At 52.4% G+C, this 26,303-nt stretch overlaps 1 protein-coding gene across 5 annotated transcripts in view; it reads right to left on the bottom strand.

Annotated features, from left to right (window-relative positions):
- ECE1 (endothelin converting enzyme 1) overlaps window positions 1–26,303 on the bottom strand; it is a 116,270-nt gene that overhangs the window by 31,125 nt on the left and 58,842 nt on the right. For all 5 annotated transcript variants that reach the window (XM_032303671.1, XM_032303673.1, XM_032303670.1 and 2 more), the window contains 3 exons: window positions 22,958–23,099; window positions 17,652–17,864; window positions 1,207–1,328 (listed from right to left, as the gene is read on the bottom strand). In XM_032303671.1, the coding sequence (XP_032159562.1) occupies window positions 1,207–1,328; window positions 17,652–17,864; window positions 22,958–23,099 (477 nt within the window). The remainder of the gene's footprint in view (window positions 1–1,206; window positions 1,329–17,651; window positions 17,865–22,957; window positions 23,100–26,303) is intronic.

Genomic DNA, 26,303 nt, shown 5'->3' with positions numbered 1-26,303 from the left:
ATCTGACCCCTGAGCCTCAAGAGCCGGGGCAAGGGACGGTCCTCACCAGAGTTTCTGACCAACCCACAGGAGACGCCGCTGGGGCGAGACTGATCCTGACCAAGTGCACCAATGACACACAGCAAGAGAGAGAGAGAGAGAGGGAGAACACAAGCAGGAGCAGTGGGAGAGCGAGAACAGGCTTTCCTCGATCCCAGGACCCTAGGACCATGACCTGAGCTGAAGGCAGATGCCTAATGACTGAGCTACCCAGATGCCCCAAAATCTTTCAAAAAATAGAATAAAATAAAGAAATAAATAAAAGGTTGATAAAGCAGTGGTTGCTAGTTTCTCTCAGAGCTAGGATTTTTTTTTTTTTCAAGTAGGCTCCATGCCCAACATGGGGCTCAAACTCACAACCCCGAGATCAAGAGTTGCAGGCTCTACGGACTGAGCCAGCCGGGCGCCCTGGAGCTGGGATTTCTGTAATCTCCTCGGTCTCCTTGGCTTGGCACACACTGGCAGGTGGGGTCTGTGCCAGAGGGGAGGGCTGTCCAACCCCAGTGCCCACAGCTCCCGACCCTGCTGTGATGCCTTCCCACAGCCAAGCTACTAGGAGGGGCACTGAGGGAGCCTGGGACAGCCAGGAAACACGCACGGCCGCCCTCTGTGGGTGCCAGGCAGCCTGGCCAGCCATGGGCGGCCCCCCAAGAGTCCATCCAAGACTGGGAGACGCTCGGCAAGAACCTCCTTGCAGGAGGATGGGGAGGCCTGGGGTACGTGGGGCCTTCCTTACGGGGTGAGGTTCTGCCTCTGATCCAAGAGTCTCTGTTGGTCCTTCTGGAACATACCCCGCCCTCACACACAGACCTCGGAGCAAGAGGAAGCAGCAAAGTAGAGAAACATTTTCTCTGTAAATACAGTCCCTATGTCACCGAGATACACGGAGACACACACACGTGACAGACATCCACAACAATGATGACACACACCCCCAATACAGAGATTCCCACCCGCAGACACGTGTGTGCACATGAGCACACGCGCGAGCGTGCAGACACACACACTCAGACACTTGCAGCTCCAATGGGCTCTAAAGTCCAGCTGGGTGAGACAGCTGGGGGTGTGAGGTAGCCGGGGGACCCGGCGGTTCCAGAGGTGGGGGTAGGGGGGCAGGCAGGTGGCACAGGCCAGAAGAGAGCCAGGAAAGCCAGCTCCAGGACTCACCTTCTCAATCAGCTCCATCAAGGGCTTGGCTTTGAGCTCCTCGATCCTGGTTTCATTCATACATGCACGGTAGTACACTTGGGCCTTCCTTTCTGCCTCGCTCACACTGGCCGTGGAATTTTCTGGAATGATAGGAGATAGCAGTTTGCAACCTGCCCTCATTTGCTCAGTGGGTGGCCTGGGGGAGTCCTTCCAGGAGCCTTGGTGTGCTCAGCTGTAAAAAGACCTAGGATTTCTGCCTATCAGGACAGCCATAAGGCCTCAGCCACAGCGGGTCCGTGACTGTCCTGGTCAGAGCCCAGCCAACTGAAGTGCTTCCTAACTTTTGCTAACTGCAAATAAGAAGAGCATACCGGGGCGCCTGGGTGGCTCAGTGGGTTAAGCCGCTGCCTTCGGCTCAGGTCATGATCTCAGGGTCCTGGGATCGAGTCCCGCATCAGGCTCTCTGCTCAGCAGGGAGCCTGCTTCCCTCTCTCTCTCTCTGCCTGCCTCTCCATCTACTTGTGATTTCTCTCTGTCAAATAAATAAATAAAATCTTTAAAAAAATAATAAATAAATAAGAAGAGCATACCATGTTTCTTCCTGTCCACCAGTCAGGTTTGTAGACATGTCCCTTGGTTGGCAGCACAGGGCCACCCAGCAGGATGGCCTGCTTTCCCTTCTGGTCAATGTGGGGCCCAAACAGCCCCACCTGGTGTGTGGGACAAAGGCCTGCCTTGGCTCTCAGATCCCAGATGACCTCTCTCGTGATAGACTGGAGCCGAATGGAAGCTTCCAAGGCCTCGTGCATCCTTGCGCCTCCTCCTTGCAGGGGCTAGCCTTGTTTGTCAGATGTACAGTTGGCCCGGAGTGCTGCTGCCATTTCTCTCCCTGACTCCGCAGTCAGTGTCTCCATCTTTGCACCAGGACACCCGGGAGACTTTAGTCATCCCCTTCTCCCTCTCCCTGTCCTTGGTGTCCCGGTCCAGGTGCCACCTGCTGAGGGCCACACTCCTGTATGTGCACCAACACAGGGCAGGGTCCTGCCTGTGCCCAGTGAAGGGGACCACATCCTGCTGTTCAAGCCACGAAGGACCTACTATGTGCAGGTTCAGGTCATGACGGGCCTACTATGTGCTGGGGCTCCTGTGCCTGAGTCTTCGTCTCAGAGCCCTGTTCTCGATGGTACCTGGGTCCCTGGCCCCCTCGGTTCTGTCTGTCTGCCTTGCTTCTCCCTGGGGACCTCCTTCCTCCCTGCTCCAGGCACTTTTCCTCATTTCAAGTTTGTATCTTTTGGATCCAGAAACTCCTTCCTTTGCTTCCTTCAAAGACCTCCCTGCCCCCAAGCCCCATGTTCTCCACCAACACTTTTCTGGCAGATAAGGGTCTGCCTTATCCATTCACCCACTAAACAGATACCAGATGCTTACTCTGTGCTAGGTACTGCGCCTGCTTCAGAGACACAAAAGACAATGTCCCTGTCCCCGTGGAGCTTCCTTCCTAGTGTGAACACACAGACACCAAACAAGCAAACACATAAAGGAGAAGCTCATTCCAGCCTTCCCGTATGAGGTGCTGTCGAAACCTTATTGCCTTCAAGGCCTTTCCCAGAGGCCATCTTTCCCGTGGAGCCTCTCCTGAGGTGCTCCTTCATGAGGGCTCCAGCATGGAGCACCAACCGAGTGCCAGGCACCAGGCTGGGCTCAGGGTTTTATAGACACGAAAAAGACCTGCTCACTCTCCGCCTCCTGGGTGCTCACAGCCTAATGGTGAACGCAGTCAAGCAAAGAAATGACCCAGAGACACGAAAGTACTTTAGTTAAGGCAAATGACTGTGGACCCCAGAGAAAAATCACACCCTTCGATGGTGTGAGGTGGGGTTGGGGGCGGGGCTCTATCTCTGAGCCAGTTCTTTCATTTATTTTTTTAATTAAAAAATTTTTTTTAGGGGCGCCTAGGTGGCTCAGTGGGTTAAAGCCTCTACCTTCAGCTCAGGTCATGATTCCAGGGTCCTGGGATCGAGCCCTGCATTGGGCTCTCTGCTCAGCAGGGAGCCTATTTCCATCTCTCTCTCTCTCTCTCTGCCTGCCCCTTGTGATCTCTGCCTGTCAAATAAATAAATAAAATCTTTGAAAAAAAAAAAAAAAGAATTTCTAACTCTTCTAGTTAATAGAATTAAAATTATATTTCACTCTTTAAAAAAATTTTTTTTTTAGTAGGCTCTATGCCCAGTGTGGGGCTCGAACTCACCATACCTAGTCAGGTATTGCATGTTTCACATCCTCCCCAGCCGGGCACCCCAAGCCGGTTCTTTTAAAGGTAAGAAGTTGGGGCACCTGGGTGGCTCAGTCAGTTAAGCAGCTGCCATGGGCTCAGGTCATGATCCTGGTGACTTGGGATCAAGCCCCGCATCGGGCTCCTTCCTCAGGAAAGAGCCTGCTTCCCCCACTCCACCTGCCTGTGCTCTCTCCAAAATAAATAAAATAAATCCAAAAGCCTAAAAAAAAATTAATAAAGTTAAGAAGTTATTCACCAGGTAGGAATGAGGGGAAAGTTGGAGAGTTTGAGGAAACACGAGAAGCACAGAAAGGCATGCTGTCTGGAAAAAAGATACCCGTTCGATGTGGCCCATGGTGCAGAGGGCATGAGGTCACTTCGGCTCTCCCAGCCCTGTCCTAAGAGCCCATCTGCCCTCCCCCCAATTCTTTTTTTTTTTTTTTAATATTTTTTTATTTATTTGACAGAGATCACAATTAGGCAGAGAGGCAGGCAGAGAGAGAGAAGGGAAGCAGGCTCCCCGCTGAGCAGAGAGCCCAATGCGGGGCTTGATCCCAGGACCCTGGGATCATGACCCGAGCCAAAGGCAGAGGCTTTAACCCACTAAGCCACCCAGGCACCCCTCTCCCTCCAATTCTTACGATAACCAGTATCCTGGTTTTCTTTGGGCAGAGAGCACTACCCCCATCTTGCTGAAGTCAGGGTGACAGCCCTGAAGAGGGCCTTGGGCTAGTCTGAAGGGAGATGCAGAGACAGGACAACCCTGAGAGAGACAGAGGTCCGGGGCCTGAGTGACGAGGGGGACCTGAGTGACAGCCCTGGGGACCACAGGCTGCCATGCTGCAGAGGCCTGGAAACACCAGTGTGTCCCCCCTGTCCCTCCAGAGCGTGAGACGAGGCCTCCTGGAGGGGAGGGCAGAAATGGGGAGAGCTGGCCGTCCCCCTGCTTCAGACCCGGGAAGCAGAAGTGCAGGGAAAGCAAGGGGAGCTTCCACTCCGCCCCCCGCCTAGCCTAGGAGCCTTGTTTCTCTGACAATGGCTCCCAGCAGCGAGGCTCCTAGAAGGGAAAACACAAGAAAGTCATTGCTCACCCGAGCCTGTAAGCAGCATCTCCCCCATGCACATGCAGCTCTGGCCGTGACCCTGAAATGCCAGGGCCAGCGTCGGGGGAGTGTGTTCTGTGCGCTCTGGCCCGTAAGCGGATCTGGCATCTCCTTCTCCTTTGCCCAAGGCCACTGAGATAAGAGGCCCGAAGAAAGGCTGTGGAGGAACGGCCTGGCAGTGCTCAGTAGAGGGAGTTCCAGGCTTCCATCTTGCCCCAACAGAATCCCTGCGTTATCACTTACAAACGTCCTTCAAGCAAGCGCATGGCCCCTCTCTCCTTCGCTGACAGGCTGCTCCTGATGAGCTCAAACTTCCTTCCTCTGAGCTCCACGCCCTGGATCGCACATCCACTTGTTTTCCCGCAAAGGTTTATTGAGTTCCTACGGCCTGGTGGCTGCTGCGGTGGGGGGAGAATGCAGCAGGCCACATGGACTCAGGGCTGTCCCCGTGAGGCCTGTAGCCCAGGAGGCGGGACAGAGAGCAGCAGGACGATCACAGAGCATCTGACCGCAGGGAGGGCAGGAGCTCTGAGGACCAAGTCCAGGAGGGCCTGAGAAGGACAGCAGGGGAGGCCCAGGGAACCCTGTCTGGACTCGGGGCTCAGTGTGGAGTGGATGTGGGGAGCTGGGCCTGGGCTGCTTCAGGCCCCAGTTCGCGTCCCAGTCATCTCTGTTTCTTCGCCTGTACCTGGAAAGCCCACAGTAGCCCTAAGCAGCATTTGCTGGAAGAACAGAGCCCAGTGTCGCTTCTGAGGAGGAAGGAGGCCATTTCTGGATGTCGAGAGAGTGATGAGGTCAGCGCCAGACAGAGACTGGCATGGGGAGGACATGAGGCAGGCGGGGCAGGAAGGGACAGGAGCACAGGCCTGGCAGAAAGGGACAGGAGCACAGGCCTCACCAGCAACAGGCGTTTACAGCTCCTATATTCCCACAGGGACACTGGCTGGGGCAGGAGCTCTGGGAGGTCAAGTTCCGCCACTCCTCCCCCTGCCTCTCTCTGGCTCACGGAGCCCACTGGGATAACCCCAGCACACACCCCCACCTCCGCTCCTCTGACTTCTCCCATAGGACACCATGGCCTGGCAGGCACTGGGCATTCAAGGGCTGAAGCAAGACGGCCAGGTGGGAGGCCACTGCGCAGACGAGCCTGAGCGGTAATGTGGGCTGGGGCCAGGGTGATGGCAGAGAGGGGGCGAGAGGCAGCTGGAGTGGGAGAGAAAGAGGAGTCATAGATGCCGAGTTTTCCTGGACGGGAGCAAGGGCTTGCTGCTGAGAGGTGGGAGATTAGGGATGGGAATGAGATAAGCAGTTAGTTCCGTTTCTGACATCTTTAGCTGAAACGTCTATTAGACACAGAAGTGGAACCCTGGGTGTGAAGTTTATAGCACTAGTGTCTTGTGCCGTGGAGGGGGGCACCTGGGTAGCACAGTCGGGTGTCCAACTCTTGGTTTCAGCTCAGGTCGTGTTCTCAGGGCCTTGGGATCGAGCCCCACATCAGGCTCCATGCTCAGCGCACAGTCCGCTTGGGACACTCTCTTGCTCTCCCTCTACCCCTCCCCCGACAAAATAAATAAATAAATAAAACCCCACTAATGTGCTCTGGACTATACGAATGCCTTAAAATTACCTATAAGGCCCTATATCATGCATTTTCAACAGGGACAATATTGCCCCCAAAGGGGAAGAGAATTAGCTCTTAGGGAGCAGAAACATCGTACCTTTCAGGTATACATAGATTACATAAACAGGTGCATAGCATTATCTTTTGTATTCTTCTTGGACAACACAGAAGAAATGGATAAAATCCCAGAAATATACAGTCTGCCAAGACAAAATCATGATGAAATAGAAAATCTGAACAAACCAACTACTAGTAAGGAGATTGAATCTGTCCCCAAAAATCTCTCAACAAATGAAAGTCTAGGACTAGACATGAGTGCTACCAAACATTCGACAAAGAATTAATACCAATCTTTCTCAAACTCTTCCAAAAGACAGAAGAGGAGGGAATTCTTCCAAACTTCTTTTGCAAGGCCAACATTACCCTGATACCAAAACCAAAGACACCACAAGAAAAGAAAACTATAGGCTAATATCCCTGATGAACACAGATGCCAAAATACTCAACAATGTATCAGCACACAGAATTCAATAAGCCATTGAAAGGATCATACAAGTGGGATTTATTCCAGGAATGCAAGAATGGCTCAATGTCCATAAGTCAATGTAATTTACCACATTAACAAAATGAAGGATAAAAATCATTTGATCCTCTCAATAGATAAAGCATCTGACTGCATAAAAGCAACATCCATTTATGATGAAAACTCTCAAAAAGTGGTTACAGTGGGAATGTATCTCAACATAGGAAAGGCCATATATGACAAGCCCACCGCTAACATCACAGTCAGTGGTAAAAGCTTGTCCTCTAAGATCAGAAAAAGACCAGGATGCCCACTCTTGTCACTTTTATTCAACATAGCACTGGGAGTCACAGTTGGAGCAATTAGTTCAGAAAAAGAGATAAAAGACATCCAAATTAGAAAAGAAGTAAAACTGTCACTATTTGGCAGAGAACACAGAAAACCCTAGAGACTTCACCAAAAACCTGTCAGAACTAATGAACAAATTCAGCTGCAAGATACAAAATCAATACATAAAAATCTGTTGTATTTCTATACACTAATAACGAACTATCAAAAAGAGAAATGAAGAAATTTACAATGATGTAATTTACAATTACATCAGAAAGAATAAAACACCCAGGAATAAATTTAACCAAGGAGGTGAAAGGTCTATATATTGAAAACTACAAGACATTATTGAGAGAAACTGGAGAAGAGGGGTGCCTGAGTGGCTCAGTTGTTAAGTATATGCCTTTGGCTCAGGTCATGATCCCAGGGTCCTGGGATCGAGCCCCGTATCGGGCTCCCTGCTCAGTGGGAAGCCTGCTTCTCCCTCTCCCACTGCCCCTGCTGTGTTCCCTCCTTCGCAGTGTCTCTCTCTCTCTCTGTCAAATAAATAAATAACATCTTTAAAAAAAGAAAAAAGAAACTGGAGAAGACACATAAATGGAAAGCTATTCTGTGCTCACAGATTGGAGGAGGTAGTTCTGTTGAAATGTCCATACTGCCTGAAGCAAGGTAGAGATCCACAGCAATCCTTATCCAATTCTCATGGCATTTTTTCCAGAAATAGAACAAACAGGGGCACCTGGGGGTCTCAGTCAGTTAAGCATCTGCCTTCGGCTCAGGTCACAATCTCAGGGTCCCAGGATGGAGCCCCATGTTGTCATGGGCGGGGCTGGGGGGTGTCCCTGCTCAGCAGGGAGTCTGCTTCTCCCTCTGCCTCTTCCCCCTGCTGGTGCTCTCTCTCTCTCTCTCAAATAAAATCTTTTTTTAAAAAAAAGATTTTATTTATTTATTTGAGAAAGAGAATGAGAAAGGGGAGGGTCGGGGGAGAAGCAGACTCCTCGCCAAGCAGAGACCGATGCGGGACTTGATCCCTGGACTCCAGGATCCTGACCTGAGCCAAAGGCAGTCACTTAACCAACTCAACCAGGCAGGTGCCCTCAAATAAAATCTTAGAAAAAAAAAAAGAAGAAATATAACAAACAATACTAAAATTTGTGTCAAACCATAAAAGACCCTGAAGAGCCATGGCAATTTTTTTTTTTTTTTAAAGAGATTTTATTTATTTCTTGAGAAAGAGAAAGAGCGGGGCGCCTGGATGGTTCGGTGGGTTGAAGCCTCTGCCTTTGGCTCGGGTCATGATCTCGGGGTCCTGGGATCGAGCCCCACATCTGGCTCTCTGCTCAGTGGGGAGTCTGCTTCCCTGCCACCCCGCCCCCCCGGCCCGGCCAGCTGCCTCTCTGCCTACTTGTGATCTCTGTCAAATAAATAAATAAATAAAGTCTTTTTAAAAAAGAAAAAAAAAAAAAAAGAAAGAAAGAGAAAGAGCACGAGCTGAAGGAGGGGCAGAGGGATAGCAGACTCTCTGCTGAACATGGAGCCTGAGGTGGGGCTCGATGTGGCGGGGGCGGGGTGTTGATCCCAAGACCCTGAGATCATCACCTGAGCCCAAGTCAGGCTTAACTGACAGACCCACCCAGGTGCCCTGAGGCATAGCAATCTTTTTTTTTTAAGATTAATTAATTTCTTTATTAGAGAGAGCACAAGTAGGCAGAGAGCAGGCAGAGGGAGGGGGGAGAAGCAGGTTCTCTGCTGAGCAGGGAGCCCGCTCCGGGGATCATGACCTGAGCAGAAGGCAGCAGCTTAACTGACTGAGCAACCCAGGGGCTGCTAGGCATAGCAATCTTAAGAAAGAGAAACAAAGCTGGCTTCACACTCCCTGTCTTCAAGCTATATTACAAAGCTATTGTAATTAAGACATTATGGTATTGGCATAAAAACAGACACAGAGATCAATGGAATAGGATAGAAAGAAAGAAATGTGGGGCGCCTGGGTGGCTCAGTGGGTTAAGCCGCTGCCTTCGGCTCAGGTCATGATCTCAGGGTCCCAGGATCGAGTCCCATATCGGGCTCTCTGTTCAGCAGGGAGCCTGCTTCCTTCTCTCTCTCTCTGCCTGCGTCTCTGCCTACTTGTTATCTCTCTCTGTCAAATAAATAAAATCTTTAAAAAAAAAAAAAAAAGAAAGAAAGAAAGAAATGCACTGCTAATTAATACATGACACAGGAGCCAAGAATATTTGCTGGGGAAAGCACAATTTCTTCTGTAAGCGTTATTGGGGAAATTAGGACAGCCACACTCAGGAGAAGGAAGCTGGACCCCTATCTCATGTCATATGTAAAAATTAACTCAAACTGGATTAAAGACTTGAACATCATACCTCAAGCCATAAAACCCCTGTAAGAAAACATGGGTGGTGAGTTCCTTGACTTCAGTGTTGCTGATGACTTTCTTAATCTGACACCAAAAGCAAAAGCAACAGAAGTAAAGATAAACAAATAGCTACATCCAGCTAAAAAGCTTCAGCACAACAAAGGAACCCATCAATAAGATGAAAAGACAACCTAGTGAGTGGGAGAAAATATTTATAAATCATACATCTGTTAAGGGACTAGTATCCAAAATATATAAAGAACTCATACATCTCAACAACAAAGAAAAAAAATCTAATTAAAAGATGGGAAGATGATCTGATCATTTTTCCAAAGACATACAGATGGCCAGCAGGTACCTGAGAAGATGTTCTGTATCATTAGTCATCAGGAAACGCAAAACAAAACCACGGTGGGGTATCACCTCACACCTGTTAGAATGGCTCACACCAAAAAGACAAGGAACAAATGTTGGAGAGGGTGCAGAAGAAAAGAAACACTTGTGCAGTGTTGGCGGGAATGTAAATTGCTCAGCTTCTATGGAAAGTAGCATGGAGGGGTGCCTGGGTGGCCTAGTCATTACACGTCTGCCTTTGGCTCAGGTCATGATCCTGGGGTCCTGGGATCGAGCCCTGCATGGGGCTCCTTGCTCAGCAGGAAGTCTGTTTCTCCCTTTCCCACTCCCCCGACTTGTGTTCCCTCTCCCACTGTCTCTCTTTCTCTCTCAAAAAAAAAAAAAGAGTAGGGGCACCTGGGTGGCTCAGTGGGTTAAAGCCTCTGCCTTCGGCTCAGGTCATGACCCTAAGGTCCTGGGATCGAGCCCCACGTCGGGCTCTCTGCTCAGCGGGGAGCCTGCTTCCCTTCTTCTCTCTCTGCCTGCCTCTCTGCCTACTTGTGATCTCTGTCTGTCAAATAAATAAATAAAATCTTTTTCTTAAACAAGTAGTATGGAGGTGCTTCGAAAAATTTAAAGTAGAACTTCCCTATGATTCCTGCTGGGTACTTACCCAAGGAAACAAAAACACTAACTTGAAAACGTATCCACACCCCCATGCAGCAGTATTTACAACCACCAAGATATTGAACCAACCTATTGATCCCAGTATTGAGTGCTCACTGACAGATGAATAAAGAAAATGTGGCGCACACACCCCCCCCAACACACAGAGTACTACTATTTGTCCATAAAAAAGAAAGAAATCTTGCCATTTGTGACATCAAGGATGAACCTCAAAGATATTTTGGTAATTGGAGGAAGTTAGAGAAAGACAAATACTGTATAATCTCTCTTAATGTGGAATTTAAAAAATACATACATATAAAAAAATACATACATATACATAAACATGTAACAAAAACCAAGCTCATAGATAAGGAGAACAGATTAGCAGTTGCTGGAGTTGTTGGGGGGGGGGGGTTGAGAGAAATGGGTAAACTGTTTTTATTTATTTAAATAAATTGAATTAGGGCGCCTGGGTGGCTCAGTTGGTTGAGCAACTGCCTTCGGTTTAGGTCATGGTCCTGGAGTCCCAGGATCGAGTCCTGCCTCGGGTTCCCAGCTCCACGGGGAGTCTGCTTCTCCCTCTGTCCTTCTCCCCTCTCATGCTCCCTCTCATTGTCTCTCTCTCAAATAAAAATCTTTTTAAAAAATTGATGAAAAAATTAGGTAAAACAGAAAAGAATTTTAGGCAGGGGGCAAGAATGAAAAAAAGCTGAGAAACCTGGCCCTCACTGTGGGCCTCCAGCTCCCGTCTGCATCCTGCCCCCTCTCCCTCTTGTTCCCTGCCCCATCCCTGTGGTCTATTCTCTCACAACTAATTCCAGTTTCTGCCCCAGCGTTCCTGCTCTGAAGGCCCAGCCCTCCAGACTGCTGTGTCTGCAGCGGCCTCCTCCCTTCCCGGGCTTGCTTCCTACTCCACTCGTTTCAAAGCCCTAACTCTTTGCAGCCGCCTTATTTACTCACTTATTTGTTTACGGTCTGTCTCCCCTGATGGAATGCAGGCCCCACTAGGAAAGGCTGTCTTATTCCTCACGCCATCCCGGCACCTAGTGATGGCTGGCACATAGCCAGTGTACCATACATAATTGTGGAATGAAGGAATGAATGATGGAATGTTCTGGGAGCCCCACAGAGGAAGATACCAATCACATCAGTCTGAGGAGGAGGCTTTGATTCAAAGGGAAATCAGTCACACACAGTTTTCTTGTGAGGAAAACCCTGGTCTCCTTTGAGACTCCTCGCTTGCATTTACTTCCCAGAAGAAGGTTCCATGGAAGCAGGCCAGGCGCCATCAACAGCGCAGCTCCCAGGACAGAGCCAGGGGGCCAGTTTTGGATATGGTGGCACTTCCAAGGCCCCCAAGGTATGAAAATAATTTGGCAGCCCAGGGCCAGACAACAGGGCTCCCAATTGCCGGGGCTACTTCCTTCCAGGGTCCCTGAGTTCACCTCTGTCACTTCCCCAAAGTCCCAAAGAGGAAAGACAGCATACCCTCTACTTGACCCACTTCTTCCTCTGGGAGTTTTCACTGGAACCCCCTCTTCCACACCACTCCCTGGGAGGAAAGGAAACACCCAGCAGCTGGGCGGGCTGCGGGGATGGAGCTTCCCGGGAATTCTGTGATCCCAGTGCGACCCGTCTGGCCAGGAGCACGCGGAACTCCACATCAGGGCGAGACCAGCCCTTGTCTCAGATAAAACCATAGACTTGGTACGGGTAGTCGCAGGCCTCAGGAGCCCCATCCTGTGAGAGGAAGTGGGGGGGCTGATAAATGAGGCCCCTTCTTCTGCAGAGGAACAAAAATAATGATAAGACCATTACCATTACTGGTGCCTACGACAGACAGGCCCAGCCTGGGCTGAGCTCTTCTCAGTACCCCACTGGCACCCCGAGGTCAGACTATCACCCCATTCACAGGGAAAGAAAGGAGGCCCAGGGAGAGGAAGGAACTTGCCTGAGAGGTAATACTAACACGTCACATGCTAGAATTTGAACCCAAGCCTTCTCAGGCTTCCCTGAGAGAAGGAACTGCTTTCTCTGTGGGTGGGTGTGGCTGTGTGTGTGCTTCGGGTCCTAACAGTTTCCACCCGCGAGTGCTATTAGTATCCAGCCCAATTCAGAGGCAAGAGGTTGAGTAACGTGTCCAAAGTCACACGAGTGAGTGGCGGAGGCTGGGACAGGGGCCTGAGCACTCTCTGTGCGCCTTTTCTTTCCTGCAGGCTGGCTCGGAAAACTGGAGGTAGCACCCAAGCAGACCGGCCACCCCAGAGAAGCCCCGGACACCCCCTGCCTTTCCCGGAATGGGAAAAAGGGGCACGCAGCTGCAGACACGGTACCGAACAGAAAGCATCGGGTCACAGATCTTGTCCAGAGGGTTTCCTGCGTGCACAAAGAGAAGAAAAGAAGCTGGATAGCAACTACTAGAAAAACAAATCAGAATAAAAGTACGAGAGATGGCACAGGGTGACAGGATTAGTTGCCAAGTCACTGACACGAACAGATTGAATGCCGATGGAGTGATGATTCTGTCTCCATTTCTCCGGCAGACTGGCGCTGGGCTACACGGAAGAGAGACCATGAAGTCCTTGTGAAATCCATGATGCTCAAACTATTATAAAAACCAGGCATTAATTTTGCACGCATTAATCTTACAATAGAAAACAGTACAGGGGCGCCTGGGTGGCTCAATGGGTTACGTGTCTGCCTTTGGCTCGGGTCATGATCCTGGGGTCTTGGGATCAAACCCCACATCAGGCTTCCAGATCAGCAGGGAGCCTGCTTCTCCCTCTGCCTCTGGCTGCCACTCCCCCTGGTTGTACTCTGTCTCTTAAATAAATAATCTTTTTTTTAATGAAAGAAAGCACGGTATGTAGGACAAACACATAAAACACAACTGTAACTCGAGTCCAAAGAAGCCCTTTGGTAGCCTCAGAGGGCATCACAGAGGAAGCAGGTTTGAGGAAAGTCCTACAGGACAAGAAGCGGCGAGGCAGGTAGTCTAGACGGCAGATGGGTCTGTGTTAAGAGCACAAGCTGGTGGGAAGGCCCAGCCTTGGGGTGAGAGGTCCTGCTGCATCCTTGCCCTGATGAAGTGAGGCCACATGCTTGTCTCCCGGAGGCCCACGAGGACAGCCCAAGCCGGCAACCGGAGGGGGCAACAGAAATGTCTCTCGGGTGAATATCTCTGTTCGTGCAGCTGAGGTCACACCTCCCAGCCAGTGGGCTGCAAGGAGGTGCCACAAGGGGGACTTGGCAGAGCTCAGCCCACCAGTGACAGATCTGCCCAGATTTCCTCTGAGGGGGGCCCCTGTGAATTCACCTTTCAGAGAAAGGAGTGGCTTGTCCAAGGTCCTGCCCCCACAGCTGATGGTTATAGCTGTTCTGCCTGGCCTGGTGACACAGTCCTCACCAGCACTCCAAACGTTCTCTCTTCTGCCAGAGAAGCCCACCCCAGGCCAGCTTGGTCAGTCTGGGAACCCCCGGGCACACTGTAACCCCCAGCAGCTGCAGCCCTCCCCCCACCCCCGCGGGACCTGCTGGCTGACTCCTGTGTCTTGGGGAAGATGAAACCAGCCTGGCCTCGAGCCCAGGAATGCACTGGCATTCTGTTCAGCATTTTCTGTCACCCATTCACCTGCCCCCTGCCCCTTCAGGGGTTTCCTGGCGCCAAAGTCCCAGGAGTTAGCCTGGCAGGTAAGGGACTCCGGGGATATGCCTTCTGGCGAAGCTCCTGGTCAGAATGGCCTGGAACTGGCCTCACCTACTATGTTCAACAAGCCCGCCAGATCCCATCTAAAGTGGAGAGATTCACCAAGCAGCTCCTGGAGAAAGGAGCCTGCCGAATTGTAGCTCTGGGCCGCTCTGTGGCCTGCACATGGTTGGTCTGACTCAGGGGAGTCGGTGGAAAAAGAAGGGAAGTTCGACGTCCCCCAGCTCTGGGGCCAAATCTCAGCTAAGTGTCATCATTTCCTGAGTGTCTGTGAGTCTCCTCTGTATAATGGGGATATTCCTCCATGGCTTCAATAAAATAATCCAAGGAAACAGCCTAGTGTGGTCATGGATATGCCCTGTACCTCATTCCCTGGTAAGTAGGTCCACATCAGGGCCTCCATGAGAAATATGTAATTCTTAGATTTCTTCGATCACCTCACTAATACATAGAATATCCCCCTCAATGCTCTTTGAGTTCAGGAGCCTGGGGAGTCTGTCTGTGGTCCCACAGCTTATTGGGAGAGGTCTGGGCTGGAGCTCACTCAGTCCACTGGGCAGTACACTCAGTACACCAGCTCTGCTCGGCTGGGTCCTCATGAGGTGCCAGGATCTGTGCTGAGCACGGGGACCTAGCACACACAAGCCAGCACTCACGGCAATCTCGAGTCTGATGGCACCATTATCCCCATTTTATAGATAATAAGTTGGAGAGGAGCCAGGTCATTTGTCCAAGGCTATAGGAGTGATAAGCTGGTGTGCCAGGGCGGCCTGACTTGAAAACCTTGCAGTCTGGCCTCCTGATGCCACCAGGCCCCGGTCCCAGGGGCAGGGGCTCGAACACATGGTTCTGGATGTTCCGTGCCCAGCTGAGCACAGCTCCCCACCTACACCTTGACTCTTGGGGACGGGATGGAGGTAAGGCCAGAGCCCAGGACCATAGCCCACTCCTCCCGGGCCCTGCCAGCTGGGGGGACAGGGCAGGGGGACGGACTCAGTCCTGGCAGAGGCCCAAGGTCCCCCTTGAAGCAGGATCCACAGGAGCCACACACAAGGACCAGTCCTGGGCCTAACTGGGAGGTTAGAGGACCCGTCTGCCTGTCTTCTCCATCCCCTCTCGGTGCTGACTGCTCCCCCCGGGCAGGAGCTTCTCTCCATGAAGGACTGGTAGTGTCTCCTCAGCAGGGTCACTTAGCTTCTCTGAGCCTGTTTCCTTATCCACGACATGGGAACAACGGCCCCTAAGTCCCAGGGAGGCAGTGAGGATAAAGGAGGCAGGAGACAGAGAGAGCTGGTACAGAGCACGGACAGTGGCAGCCACTCAACAAACATCAGTTTCTTCCCCTCTTTCCTTCAGACCCCCACGCTCCACACTGCCAGCAGGATGGGGACGGGGACATTCGTGCCCATCGGACTGAAGGAGGGGGTGTGAGGTGGGGAAAGGACACACGGCCCAGACTGAGTCGGACAAGTCCCTTCTGTGCCACCTGCTAGCTGGTCTCGAGGATGGCTCTGGACATCAGTGTCCTCATCTCTCAAATGGGATGAACAATACCTTCCTCACTCCTGCCCTACAGGATCGAATAGGAAGACATCGACAAAAAGCTCCGTAAACTGTAAAGTGCTGTGCAAAGGTCAAAGGTGAATAATACCTATCACCCTCACACGCACAGCAGCCAGCACGATACGCCAGGCCAAGGCAATGCACCTTAAATACATTTTTCCCATTTTATTTTCATAACCTGGAGGTGGCTCTACTGAATGAAGGTGTCCTGAGGGGTCATGTCATTGACCCGAGATCACAAAGAAAGAGGTGGAGGCAGGGCTTGAACCCAGGTCCTGGTAACCGAAGGAGAGGCTCTGGCCCATCTCGTCATCCTGCTTGGACTGTCCTCCTGCTTCGGTTGTTGGTTCCTGACAAGCCCTTGGCTGTCTTCAGGTGCTGGAGAAGGGACATCCCTGAGTTCCAGTCTGGCCACCCCAGACATTCGCCTGTTAAGCTTCTAGTTCTGAAATGAAAGGCTGTGTCCCCTTTCAAAGGCACCTACCTAGGTAGCATAAAGTAGGGGCTTTGCTGTTCCAGACACACAGGGTTCCCTCAGCTCCCCCTCGCCTCCATGTACCACTGAGCTCTGATGCTCAGGGAGACAAGCCTGAGGCTGGGGGGTGGGGGGGGTGGGGGGCGCAGAGAATAGAGAGAATGGTGGGCGGTGGGTGGGTCTCACCTAGCAGCGCGCCCCACCCCCACCCAGAATGGGCTGGGGTTGGAAAGAAACATCCCCTAACCTGGTTTGCCCATTTCCACTGTCATCTGAAAGACACAGTTGCCTGAAATTCTCAACTGTCAAGTTGGAATCTCTTGCTGTCTCATAGAAAGTTTTCTGTCCCTTTGAGCAGATGTGTCCCCTTTGGGGTATCTTCATATATTTTATGTACTTTTTTAAAAATTTTTAAATATTTTTATTGATTTATTTGACACAGAGAGAAATCACAAGTAGGCAGAGAGACGAGCAGAGAGAGAGGGGAGGCAGGCTCCCCGCCAAGCAGTGAGCCCAGGGCCCTGAGACCATGACCTGAGCTGAAGGCAGAGGCTTTAACCCACTGAGCCACCCAGGCTTCCCTATTTTACATACTTTTGAGTATCTTGCAGGTTTTTTAAAAACCTAGTTAGATCTGCTCAGTCACTGATGGCTTTTCATGATCTCGCCTCTCCCAGCATTTGGGGTCCCAGGATGGGGCCGGCGAAGCAGGAGAGGGACAGAGGAGGTCTTGGCTGCAAAAAGGGCTCAAGCCGGGAGTCCTACATCTTGTGGTGGGTGTTAGGAATTCACGTGGCAGACGACCCCAGTGGGTGGGTGTTCATTCAACCAACAATAACCAGGGATAACCCTGCAAACAAGACACACACGGGGCTCTAATCTAAAGATAAAACCACCCACACCAACATCGACTAGAGGTGCCAAAGGCCTAACAAGGTACAGAAGAAGAACTTCAATTAGACGGTTTATCGTGCAAGTCCAAGCAGCACGAGGACAAGGGATGCTCCTGCCTGTGGTGGACAGCCCGCCCACAGATGTTGCTAGAACTTTCATCTGCTCACAACCCTAAAACCTGCCCAAATGTGCTCAGCCTTGATTCCCTCAGCTCACAGCTTCCATAGCTCACTGCCTGTGCCAGGCACACCTCAGTGGCAGCTTGAAGCCACAGCAGCAAGGACCACAGCGACCCGTCTCGCAGGTCCCACCCTGGGCCGCACACGCCACGCCAGCCCTTTACAAACGTGCTTCACGGTTCTCAAGACTCCTAACTTTGGTAGTAGTAGTCCTTTTTAAAAAATCATTTTTTTTTTTAAATCAATGTATACCTGGCACAGCATGTTATGTTAGCTCCGAGGTACCACACAGTGATTCGACCAGTCTAGATGCCACACGGCACTCACCGCTAGCATCTGTCACCACACAAGGCCATTACACTAGCACCGACTATGCCCCTCTGCAGCGCTTCACGTCCTGGTCTATGAGTCCCAGGCTGCTTACCAAGGAGGTGCTTGATGATGGCTTGGTTGTGCTCCCAGAGGTTGCTGAAGGTCCCCCAGCGGGAGTGGCCATCAGGCACGGGGTTGGCTTTGATCCAGCCACCACAGGCGTAGGTGAAGAAGTCCTGGCAGGGGTCCACGGTGGGGTCCATGGAACTCAAGATGGAGCTGGTCACTGAGACGCAGGCCTCACTGAGGCACACCGCGGGGGTTCCTGGCAGGGGTCAAGGACAAGAGGCTGGTAAAGGGCAGGAGAAGGCTGTGGGAATACAGTGCGGGTGGCACTGGGGTGCCATGTCCCCGCCCCAGCCCCGACCAAACAGAGCTGAAGCTGGATGGTCACCAGACTTCTACAGAGAAACGATTTCAGTAAATTTACAATTTCCTGGCTTGTAAAAGAAGACTTCTGTTTAGCGACCTAAAATCCTTTCTGTGGCTTGAAAAGTACCCAGAACCAAGGTGTTTCTCTTAATCAATCCTTCCTTCCACAAATATTCATTTTTTTAAGTTGTTATTCCCTGATGTTGCACAAGTTCATTCAGTTGCTCATTCATTCATTCAACAACATAATAACTGAGTCTCTTCCAGGTTCTTTACTGAGTGGTGATGTGTGTGTGTGTGTGTGTGTGTGTGCGCGTGCACGCACGCTCGCGCATCTGTGTGGTAAGGGATATGAAAGGCACAGTCCTTTCTTTCAGGAGCTGATAATTTAGCTGAAGATACAAACATTTCATAAGAAAAGTTAAATCACCACCAGAGGAGAAATGTTTGTCATTCTGGAAACAAAAACTGACTGTATTTAGTCCAAGACAAATGGGTGATGCAGACAATTTGGTACGAGGACTTAGGGCAAAGGACAGCCTGTGATGAACAGAAGAAACTGAAAAATAATTCCCTCTGAGTACAAGGCAGGAGAGTTATCTCACTGACTCTCAAAGAAATAAAAATGGAACAGACTGAACGAACCATTTTCTTACGGCCATTTTTATAGACAAGGAAACTGAGGCACAGAGAAGCTTAGTAGCTTATTCAATGGCCAGTGGGGTACGAGCCCCATCCTCTCTCTGCTCTGTCTCCTATGGGCCTGGAGGGGCACGATGCCATTGATGATGGGTGGGCCCCGGGGGGCCCCATCTGTTAGGTGCCTTCCAGAGGAGGGATGGTAGTCAGTGCAGGTGGCCAGTGGGGAGGGCTGCCAAACTACAAGAGCCTCCCATGAATCCACTTCTTCGGGGCTGATTCTCATAGGACATGGGGCAGAGGCGGGAGGGGTCTTGGAAGGCCAGAGGTAAGAAGAGGGGCCAGACCCCAGCCTCGGGGTTGGGTGGTGGGGTCCAGCAAAGGAACCAAACTGGGCGGCCTTGATGGGGGCTCAGCCGAAGGTAGAGGGAGATCTAGCCTCGTGATTAAGAATGCAGGCCCAGCCGGGTCCTCGGCTGACACAGGCCACAAGAGGGACTTGTTTCACATTCGTTATCTCATTCAGGCCTCACCGCAGACATCAGATACAGGCGTGATGCCCTGGCTAAAGAGGGGGAGGCTGAGGCTCTGTGTACATGAATGGGGTACGGCCACACGGCCGAGTGGGAGAGCCGAGGCCGAAGCAGCTCCAAGGCCGGGTTCCTTGTTTTCCTCTCTGCCTCTTTGCCGGTCCCATCGGGGGGTGGTGTGGCCCTTCTGGCAAGTTCAGGGTTCCTACCGCACAGGGAGGAGTATGGCAGGGCCAGGGCTGGAGGCTCTTAGACCTGGGTTCAGATCCCAGCTTTCTGATTCCAGCTGTGGGCCTTGTGCAGGTGACCATGTCTCGCTGAGCCTCAGTTTCCCCGTCTAGTAGCGAGGAAGCACAGTGGGCCTGATGTTACAGCGATGGCGGACAACTTTGTCTCTGGGCCTGATGTCCCCGGGCCAACCTTCAGAAAGCAGGAAAGGATGTGTGGTTCTGGCAGGGAAACCGGGCACCAGCCCGGGCTGGGGTGGCCTGTGGGCTTTCTCACGTTGACGGTGGGCACATCTGACAAGCTGACGAAAGGCTCAGAGGAGCCACACGGCAGCACAAAAACCAAGCTCACTTTATTTGAGGGGATTACTTGTTTGGAGCGGACTGTACAACCCTCCTAAATTACTGACCCGGCAGGCATGAAAACGGAAAACAACTGGCAGGGGTGTGCTGTCACTGAACCATCTCTAGAGGAGGCTGTCTCTACCAGAGCTGCACGGCCCACTTCCCCAGGGGGGAAAACGTACCAGAATCTTCGGGGTGTGGGTGGGGGAAGAGAATTTCTGTGTGGTTTAAAAAGCCTAGTCACGGGGCACCTGGGTGGCTCAGTGGGTTAAAGCCTCTGCCTTCGGCTCAGGTCATGATCCCAGGGTCCTGGGATTGAGCCCCGCATCGGGCTGTCTGCTCCGCGGAGAGCCTGCTTCCTCCTCTCTCTCTCTCTCTGCCTGCCTCTCTGCCTACTTGTGATCTCTGTCTGTCAAATAAATAAATAAAATCTTTTAAAAAAATAAAAAATAAAAAGCCTAGTCACTACTATGAGAGAACTTCGTATTTGGGAAGGGAAAAGAATACTTATTGTTTTTATACAGCAAACTGCAGGAAGCTGGGCTTGACCAAACCGTGGCTGCTGGGAATGACCAAACCGTGGCTGCTGGGAATGTCCCAGAGACAGACTGAAAGAGGGTGATGCCCCGGGAATAAGGCCGATCAGAAAAGGCACACCAGCGTGCGTGTGTGAGAGACAGGGAGACAAGGAGGGACGTGGGCGGATTGATTTTTGACGTTACCATAAGGGGACTTGAGTTTAAAAACAAAACAGGAACCAGTTTCCCGAGAGGCCTGATGGGTCCCCACTCTGCTAAGAACAGAGCAAGGCCCCAAGGTAATGCCTAAGTGATACTGGGTTGTTTCACTGCTTAGTGGTTTATAAATCCTTTAACCAGCAATTCCTGATCCGGCATAGCTGATCAATTACTTGTTTCTAGGCCTCCCTCATCAACATCAAGGTCAGCACCTTCAAAACTCGGCCCAGGCTCCAACTCCTCAGGGAAACTTTCCCAGACCCTCATTCCTCGCTGGGCCCCTCGGATGGCTGCCCGGCTGTGTGCTTTCTAGGCGCAGACTGTGCTAGGTCATGGCTGTCTCCTGGTCTCCCTCGCCGACTGGGAACACGAGCTGGAGGGTAAGGCCAGCACCGTATCTGCATTCCTATCTCCTTCGCCCAGCATTGTACCTGGCACCTAGCAGCTGTCCAGTACGTGTGTGTTGAATGAATGAGTGAGTGAATGAGAGGAGCTTTGTCCAGCTCTTGGTCACCATCTGTGGAGGCAGAAAATATTTCTTCCTCTGAGGATGTATGTGACCAGTCAAGAAGGAGGAACGGCCCCAGATCTAGTCCATAGATACTCGTCTGGACTGTGCTGGGTCCCGAGTAAGACACTGAGTAAGACACTGAAGAATCTTTTCTGGGAGAATCTGTGTTTTACTGCCAGTGTGTAAAGCGCCTGCAAGTTTCTGGAAAGAGGGTGTGGCAAGAAAGTAGACAAAGAGGTATTTAGGGGCCCAGACATGACTTTGAGACAGGTCCCTCAGTACCAGCAGAGAATGTGCTCTACCTAGCCTGATGTTTGCTCAGGTGTGGCCAATGCCGGCGGCTGCTGGCAATCGTGAGGTTACTGTCCATCTGGGGTGGCCCCTGCTGTCCCAGACCAAGGCAGCCAATGAAGATACGTGGGTTGGCTCAGGGCTCATGAGATCCTGGCCCAGAGTCACCCTGGCGGGGGTATGGGGGAGAGCTCCTTTCATCCTGGTCCAGGCTGGGGAACACTCTCTTGTGGCCCAGAGGGGGCTGGGATAGAGGTGGAAGCAAGGCTGCTTCCTGTGGACCCCATCCGTGGGCCTGAGCTCTAGGATCCAGCCCTCGTGGGTTCCCTTCTCGTTTCTGGGAACTTCTGGGGCAGTCTCAAGGTAAAACTGGCTGCTGGAGTGCCTGACACAGGTGGATGTAAGGATGACTGTGGGGATGTCCTGCCCTCTCTCCAGGCCCTCAAACTCCTTCCCCCACCCAGTCCAGCAGGGCCACCCATGCAGGCCAGCAACTTTATAGTGGGGAAGGCACAGCAAAGCCTGTGGTAAATGTTCCCAGATCCTAAGAAGGGTCATAACCTCTCTGATGGGATACGTGACAAGGTGACCAAGTTGGTGGGATTGGACCCTGAGCAAAGGCCCCAGAGGCAGCTCTACCAGATGGACCACTTGCCATGGGAAAGCCAGCTGTTTGGGCACAAGGGTACGAGAGATCCTGGAATTGGCCAGACCCCCTATCCTTGTTGTTTAACTTGGCTCTGCCCTTTCCAGTTCCACAAGTGCTTATTGAACATCAACTCTGCATGAGGTACTCGACTGGATACTCTCAGCCAGACGCAGAGAGCCAGCCCCAGACCCCAGAGGGCAGGATCCGCCCGGCCCCACCATACTGCCCGACAAGACCAGACCCAGAGATGTGATGACAATGTGTACACATGAGGCCCGCGGAGGCCAGCTGGGCCTGGCAGGTCTACTCTTCTGGGGGTTCTAACACACACAGGTGCACCACAATGACAAAGGCAGGTGGGGCCGGCCAGTCTTCTTTGAGACCCAGCTGCCCCCTCCCTTGGTGCACCAGCCACGTAACCTTGAACAAGTCACCTAATCTCCCAGCCTCAGCTTCCTCAGATGTAAAATGAGGTCAAAAGTAACCACACCTCACAGGGTCGTCGTGAGGAGGAAACGAGATCATGTTTGTAAAGAAGAGGTGTGGTATTTGGTCCATGGAAAGTATTAAGTAAATGGAAGCTATTATTGTTTTCTGTTGGAGCTAAGGATGGCGGACAGTGCCAGACCGTGAGCCTCGTCAGCTCGCATCCTAACAATGATAGCACCCAGAGCTAAGACTCAAGAAGTTCTTGTAGACACCAGGTGTGTGACAGACATGATGTCTAATCCTCAGAGCCAGCCCCAAATCGGGCCCCATTTTCCCCATTCACAGGAGAGCAGACAGAGGCTCTGGGAGATGAAGTGACTTGTCTGAGGTGACACAGACAATAAATTGCTGGGCCAGTGTTTGTTGGACTCCTGTCCCAAACCTCTGCACCACCCACGCCGTCCAGCCCCCACGTCTCAGCCCATCTCAGCACCGAGCCATCCGGGCCATGCTCTCTCCTCGGCCCTGGAGGCCAGCCCCGGCTTGAGCAGGGAAGCCCTCTGACCCCTGGGGACAGAGCCGAGGGCAGGAGCGAGTCAAACCCACGACGAAACACAGAGGCACCTACTTGTCCGGTACTGAATGCCCAGCGCTGCCAAGCAGGCCACCAATCCTGCCGCCAGAAGCACCACCAGCACCACCAGCCGCTTCTCCACCTGGGTCCGCGCAGCCCAGCACCTCTGGCCACTCCGGGGGCTGCGGAAGTTCACCTGCAGGGAAGGAGGCAGGAGGGGTGGGGAGGATGTGAGCTCAGGGTCCCCCTTCCCCAGGAGCAAGGGGCTCCGAGGCAGGCCCGGGCCCCGGGGAGCCATCAGGGCTGCCCTCCTGCCTCAGGGGTGGTCCGGTTCCCACAGAATCAGTCCTAATCCAGGAAGGGAGCCGCCACCCTGCTCAGCAGCTCGGATTAGCTCCTAAACACCAGACTCAAGCCGCTCAACCCAGCCGGACTTGTGTTTTTTTGTGTTACCCGATACGGGTAGGGAAAAAAAAAAAAAAAAAAAAAAGAATAGCTTTTCCCCTGTTTCTCCAGTAAGGAGTTCAGAAAGAACAGGATGTTTGGACTTGCAGGCATCCAGTGAGCGTCCAGCTGGGCTCTTCTCGGAGCCCCCACACCAGCAGGCCAGGACGACACGCACAGCTCACACTTTCCAGGAGTGCGGACATCCTTTGCTCATTACACCCTCAGGGTCCCGTGAGGGCTGTGTTACTAGTTCTCTTTTACAGATGAGGAAACACGTTCACAGATGCGAGGCCCCGTCTCTCATCACACAGCTAAATGAGGAGAGCTGGGGTTTGAACCCAAGTCTGTTGACTCTGGAGCCCACCAGAGGATCAGGGACGGGTGTCTGGGAGATGTCAAGGGAGAGGCAATGGAGAGAGCGCTCCATTCAGGCAGGTCCTCAAAGGGAGGAGGAAAAATGTCCCCAGCCTAACAGTCTAGCTAAACAGGAAGGGAGGCACAATGAGGGGAAGTGGAGGGCGTGGTGGGGCCCTCGGAGCTAAGGAGGGACATACTGGACAACCGCACTGGGAGCCCTCAGCCCAGGCCTTCACACCTGAGGCCAGCTCGGGGCTCCCTTCCATCGCAAGAGGTGCTTCCTGCAAAAGCCTGGGCCCCAGCATAGGTGGGGTCCCATGAAGGTGAGGCTTGGCTCAGTGACACAGCAGTCATGTGCCACCATGTTGGAAATACTCAGAGGAAGACGGACTCCCTTGCTTTCAGCTGCTCCCAGTCCAGTAGGAAGGCGGATAAAGAAGCAGACTGGGGTGGAGGGTGGGGTGGGGGTCCAGTCGAGGAAGGCTTCCTGGAGATGGGGATACCTGGGCTGGGTCTTGAGGAATATGTAGGAGCTGGCCAGGTGAATGGGGAAGGAAAGGGGAGAGGAAGCAAGGCCTAGAACCTAAGGGGCCCTATAAGCCCCTTTAAAGAATGTGGACTCCATCTGGAGGGCAGAATGACAGAGAGCAGATGTGTCCCTTTGGAAAGACCAAGGTGGAGGGGGGTGTGTGCATGCGGCGGGTGGGGGGGACCCACAGCTGCCAGGGGGCGGGGAGTGGGGAGCTTTCAGGGGAGATGAGGAAATACAGACTCTGACCTGTGAGTGCTCCCCCAAAAGCTGAGGGGGTGCCTGTTCCTGGGAGCCAGGTCCCAGCCCTCAAGGCGCCTCACGCAGACGTGTGGGATCTGAGGCCGGTCCCCTGAGGGATGGGCACCATGCAGCCTCATGGTCATCACGGCGTAATTTCTGGGCAGGAAATGACTGGAAATTGCCGTACCAGAGAAAGGGGAACATGAGAACTTTTTTGGAAAAAAGAGAATTGTGTTCTAAAACCAACAAAAGGAACTCAGGGCCTAGTCATATTTCCGAGGAGGGCCGGGTGGCTCCAAGACCCAGATAGGAGGAAGGCTGCCGCTGCCCAAAACCCCTTTCTGAAGAACAGTTTTAAAAATGTGAGAAACAGGAAAAAAAAAAAAAAAGGCGAGTCACAAAGCTTCTGACCACGGTACTACCGTGAAGTTAACACTGGGCCGGGAAGGCCAGGGAGGTGCTAACATGTTCCCAGCAGTGGCAGATTTATAAAGTGCCTCTTCCTCGGCATCCATTTTCTCACACAGCTCCTCTTGGGAACTGCTATTCAGAGGAGTCCCAGAGGATATGAAGCAAGCACTGACATTTCCCTCTTCCTGCCAGCTTGCCCCTGGCCTGCCTCACGGGCTGCCTCCTCCTGAGGGCCCTCAGGCCCCCGTATCATGGCCCAGTGCAGGAGGAGAGGGGGCAACAGGCAAAGAGGCAGGGGGCACCCCTCTGCCTGGTGCTGGCTCTCGGAAGCCAGGGAGCATAGCCGTCAGGCCTGGGGAAGCAGGCACACCTCACCAGCCAGGTCTGTGGAGGGAGCGCCCCCCAACTCCCAGGGGGGCGGGGAGTCAGGTAAAAGAGAGGGAAAGAGGAAGGGAAGGGAGAAGATGAGAGAAACAGAAGAAAGGAAAAAGGAGTCATAAAGGTAGCTAATATTCGAGTGCCTTCTAGGGGCCCGGCCGTCGCATTAGTTCCATTTTGTTGCTGGGTGATGCTATTCTAATATAGAATATTATAGAATATTATAGATGCTATCCTATCTTCACAGCGTCCTGAAGAGCAGGCACGAGTAGCAGCTCCAGAAGAAACACAGGAAGTGGGGGAGGAGGGGGAACAGTGAGGAAACTCATGTCTCTCCAGAACCCTCAGCCTCAGGCCCATGGCCACGCCACCAAGGAGCAAAGAGTCGAGCCGAGCCTCATTGTCTCGTGTCAACCAAACAGATGGTGTTCACTGGGAAACTGAATCAGAATTAAGTCCAAATTAAATTAGAAATTCAGTTCCAGGAAGAAATGGCAAACGGAATTTGAAAATAGGGTTTGTAACCTTTGTAATGTTCTTTGCTCAACTCAGTGCTGACTGGCTGAGCGCCTGCGGGTTGCTTGACAAGCCTCCTCTCTGAGGGCAGAAGGGATCCAGAGGCATCCCCCTGGGGCAGGAGAAGTCGCCCAGAGGCCTCTCTGGGGGAAGCCATCCGATTCCTGGTGCAGTGGACGGGGCCAGGCTTCGAGGCCCTTCTCTCTGAGCCCTGTGGTCACTGCCCAGCCTCCTTCAGACCATCCAGCAAGCTGAGGTCACAGCAAGGGGAGGACACAAGTGCTTTCTCACTTTCCTTTTGGAAACAAGAGCATGTTGCTCACCAGACACTGGTCTGCAGCGGCTGGGAGCAGGAGAGGATTAGTGGCAGGCAGCCCACTCCGTCTCGGGAGAGGTAACTGGGAGCAGCCGTCAGCCAAGGAGCAGAGCTGGCACGTGGGAGATGGAGCGGAGAATTACTGTAAACGCCGCGCTCACGGGTGGGCTTAATATCCCATTTATTGTCAAGGGGGGCAGAGG

The sequence above is a fragment of the Mustela erminea genome, chromosome 10 (assembly GCF_009829155.1).
Source record: "Mustela erminea isolate mMusErm1 chromosome 10, mMusErm1.Pri, whole genome shotgun sequence".
In the NCBI taxonomy this organism is placed as follows: Eukaryota; Metazoa; Chordata; class Mammalia; order Carnivora; family Mustelidae; genus Mustela; species Mustela erminea.
The sequence above is the reverse complement of the archived record's forward strand: the minus strand, read 5'-3'. Positions and strand labels throughout refer to the sequence as shown.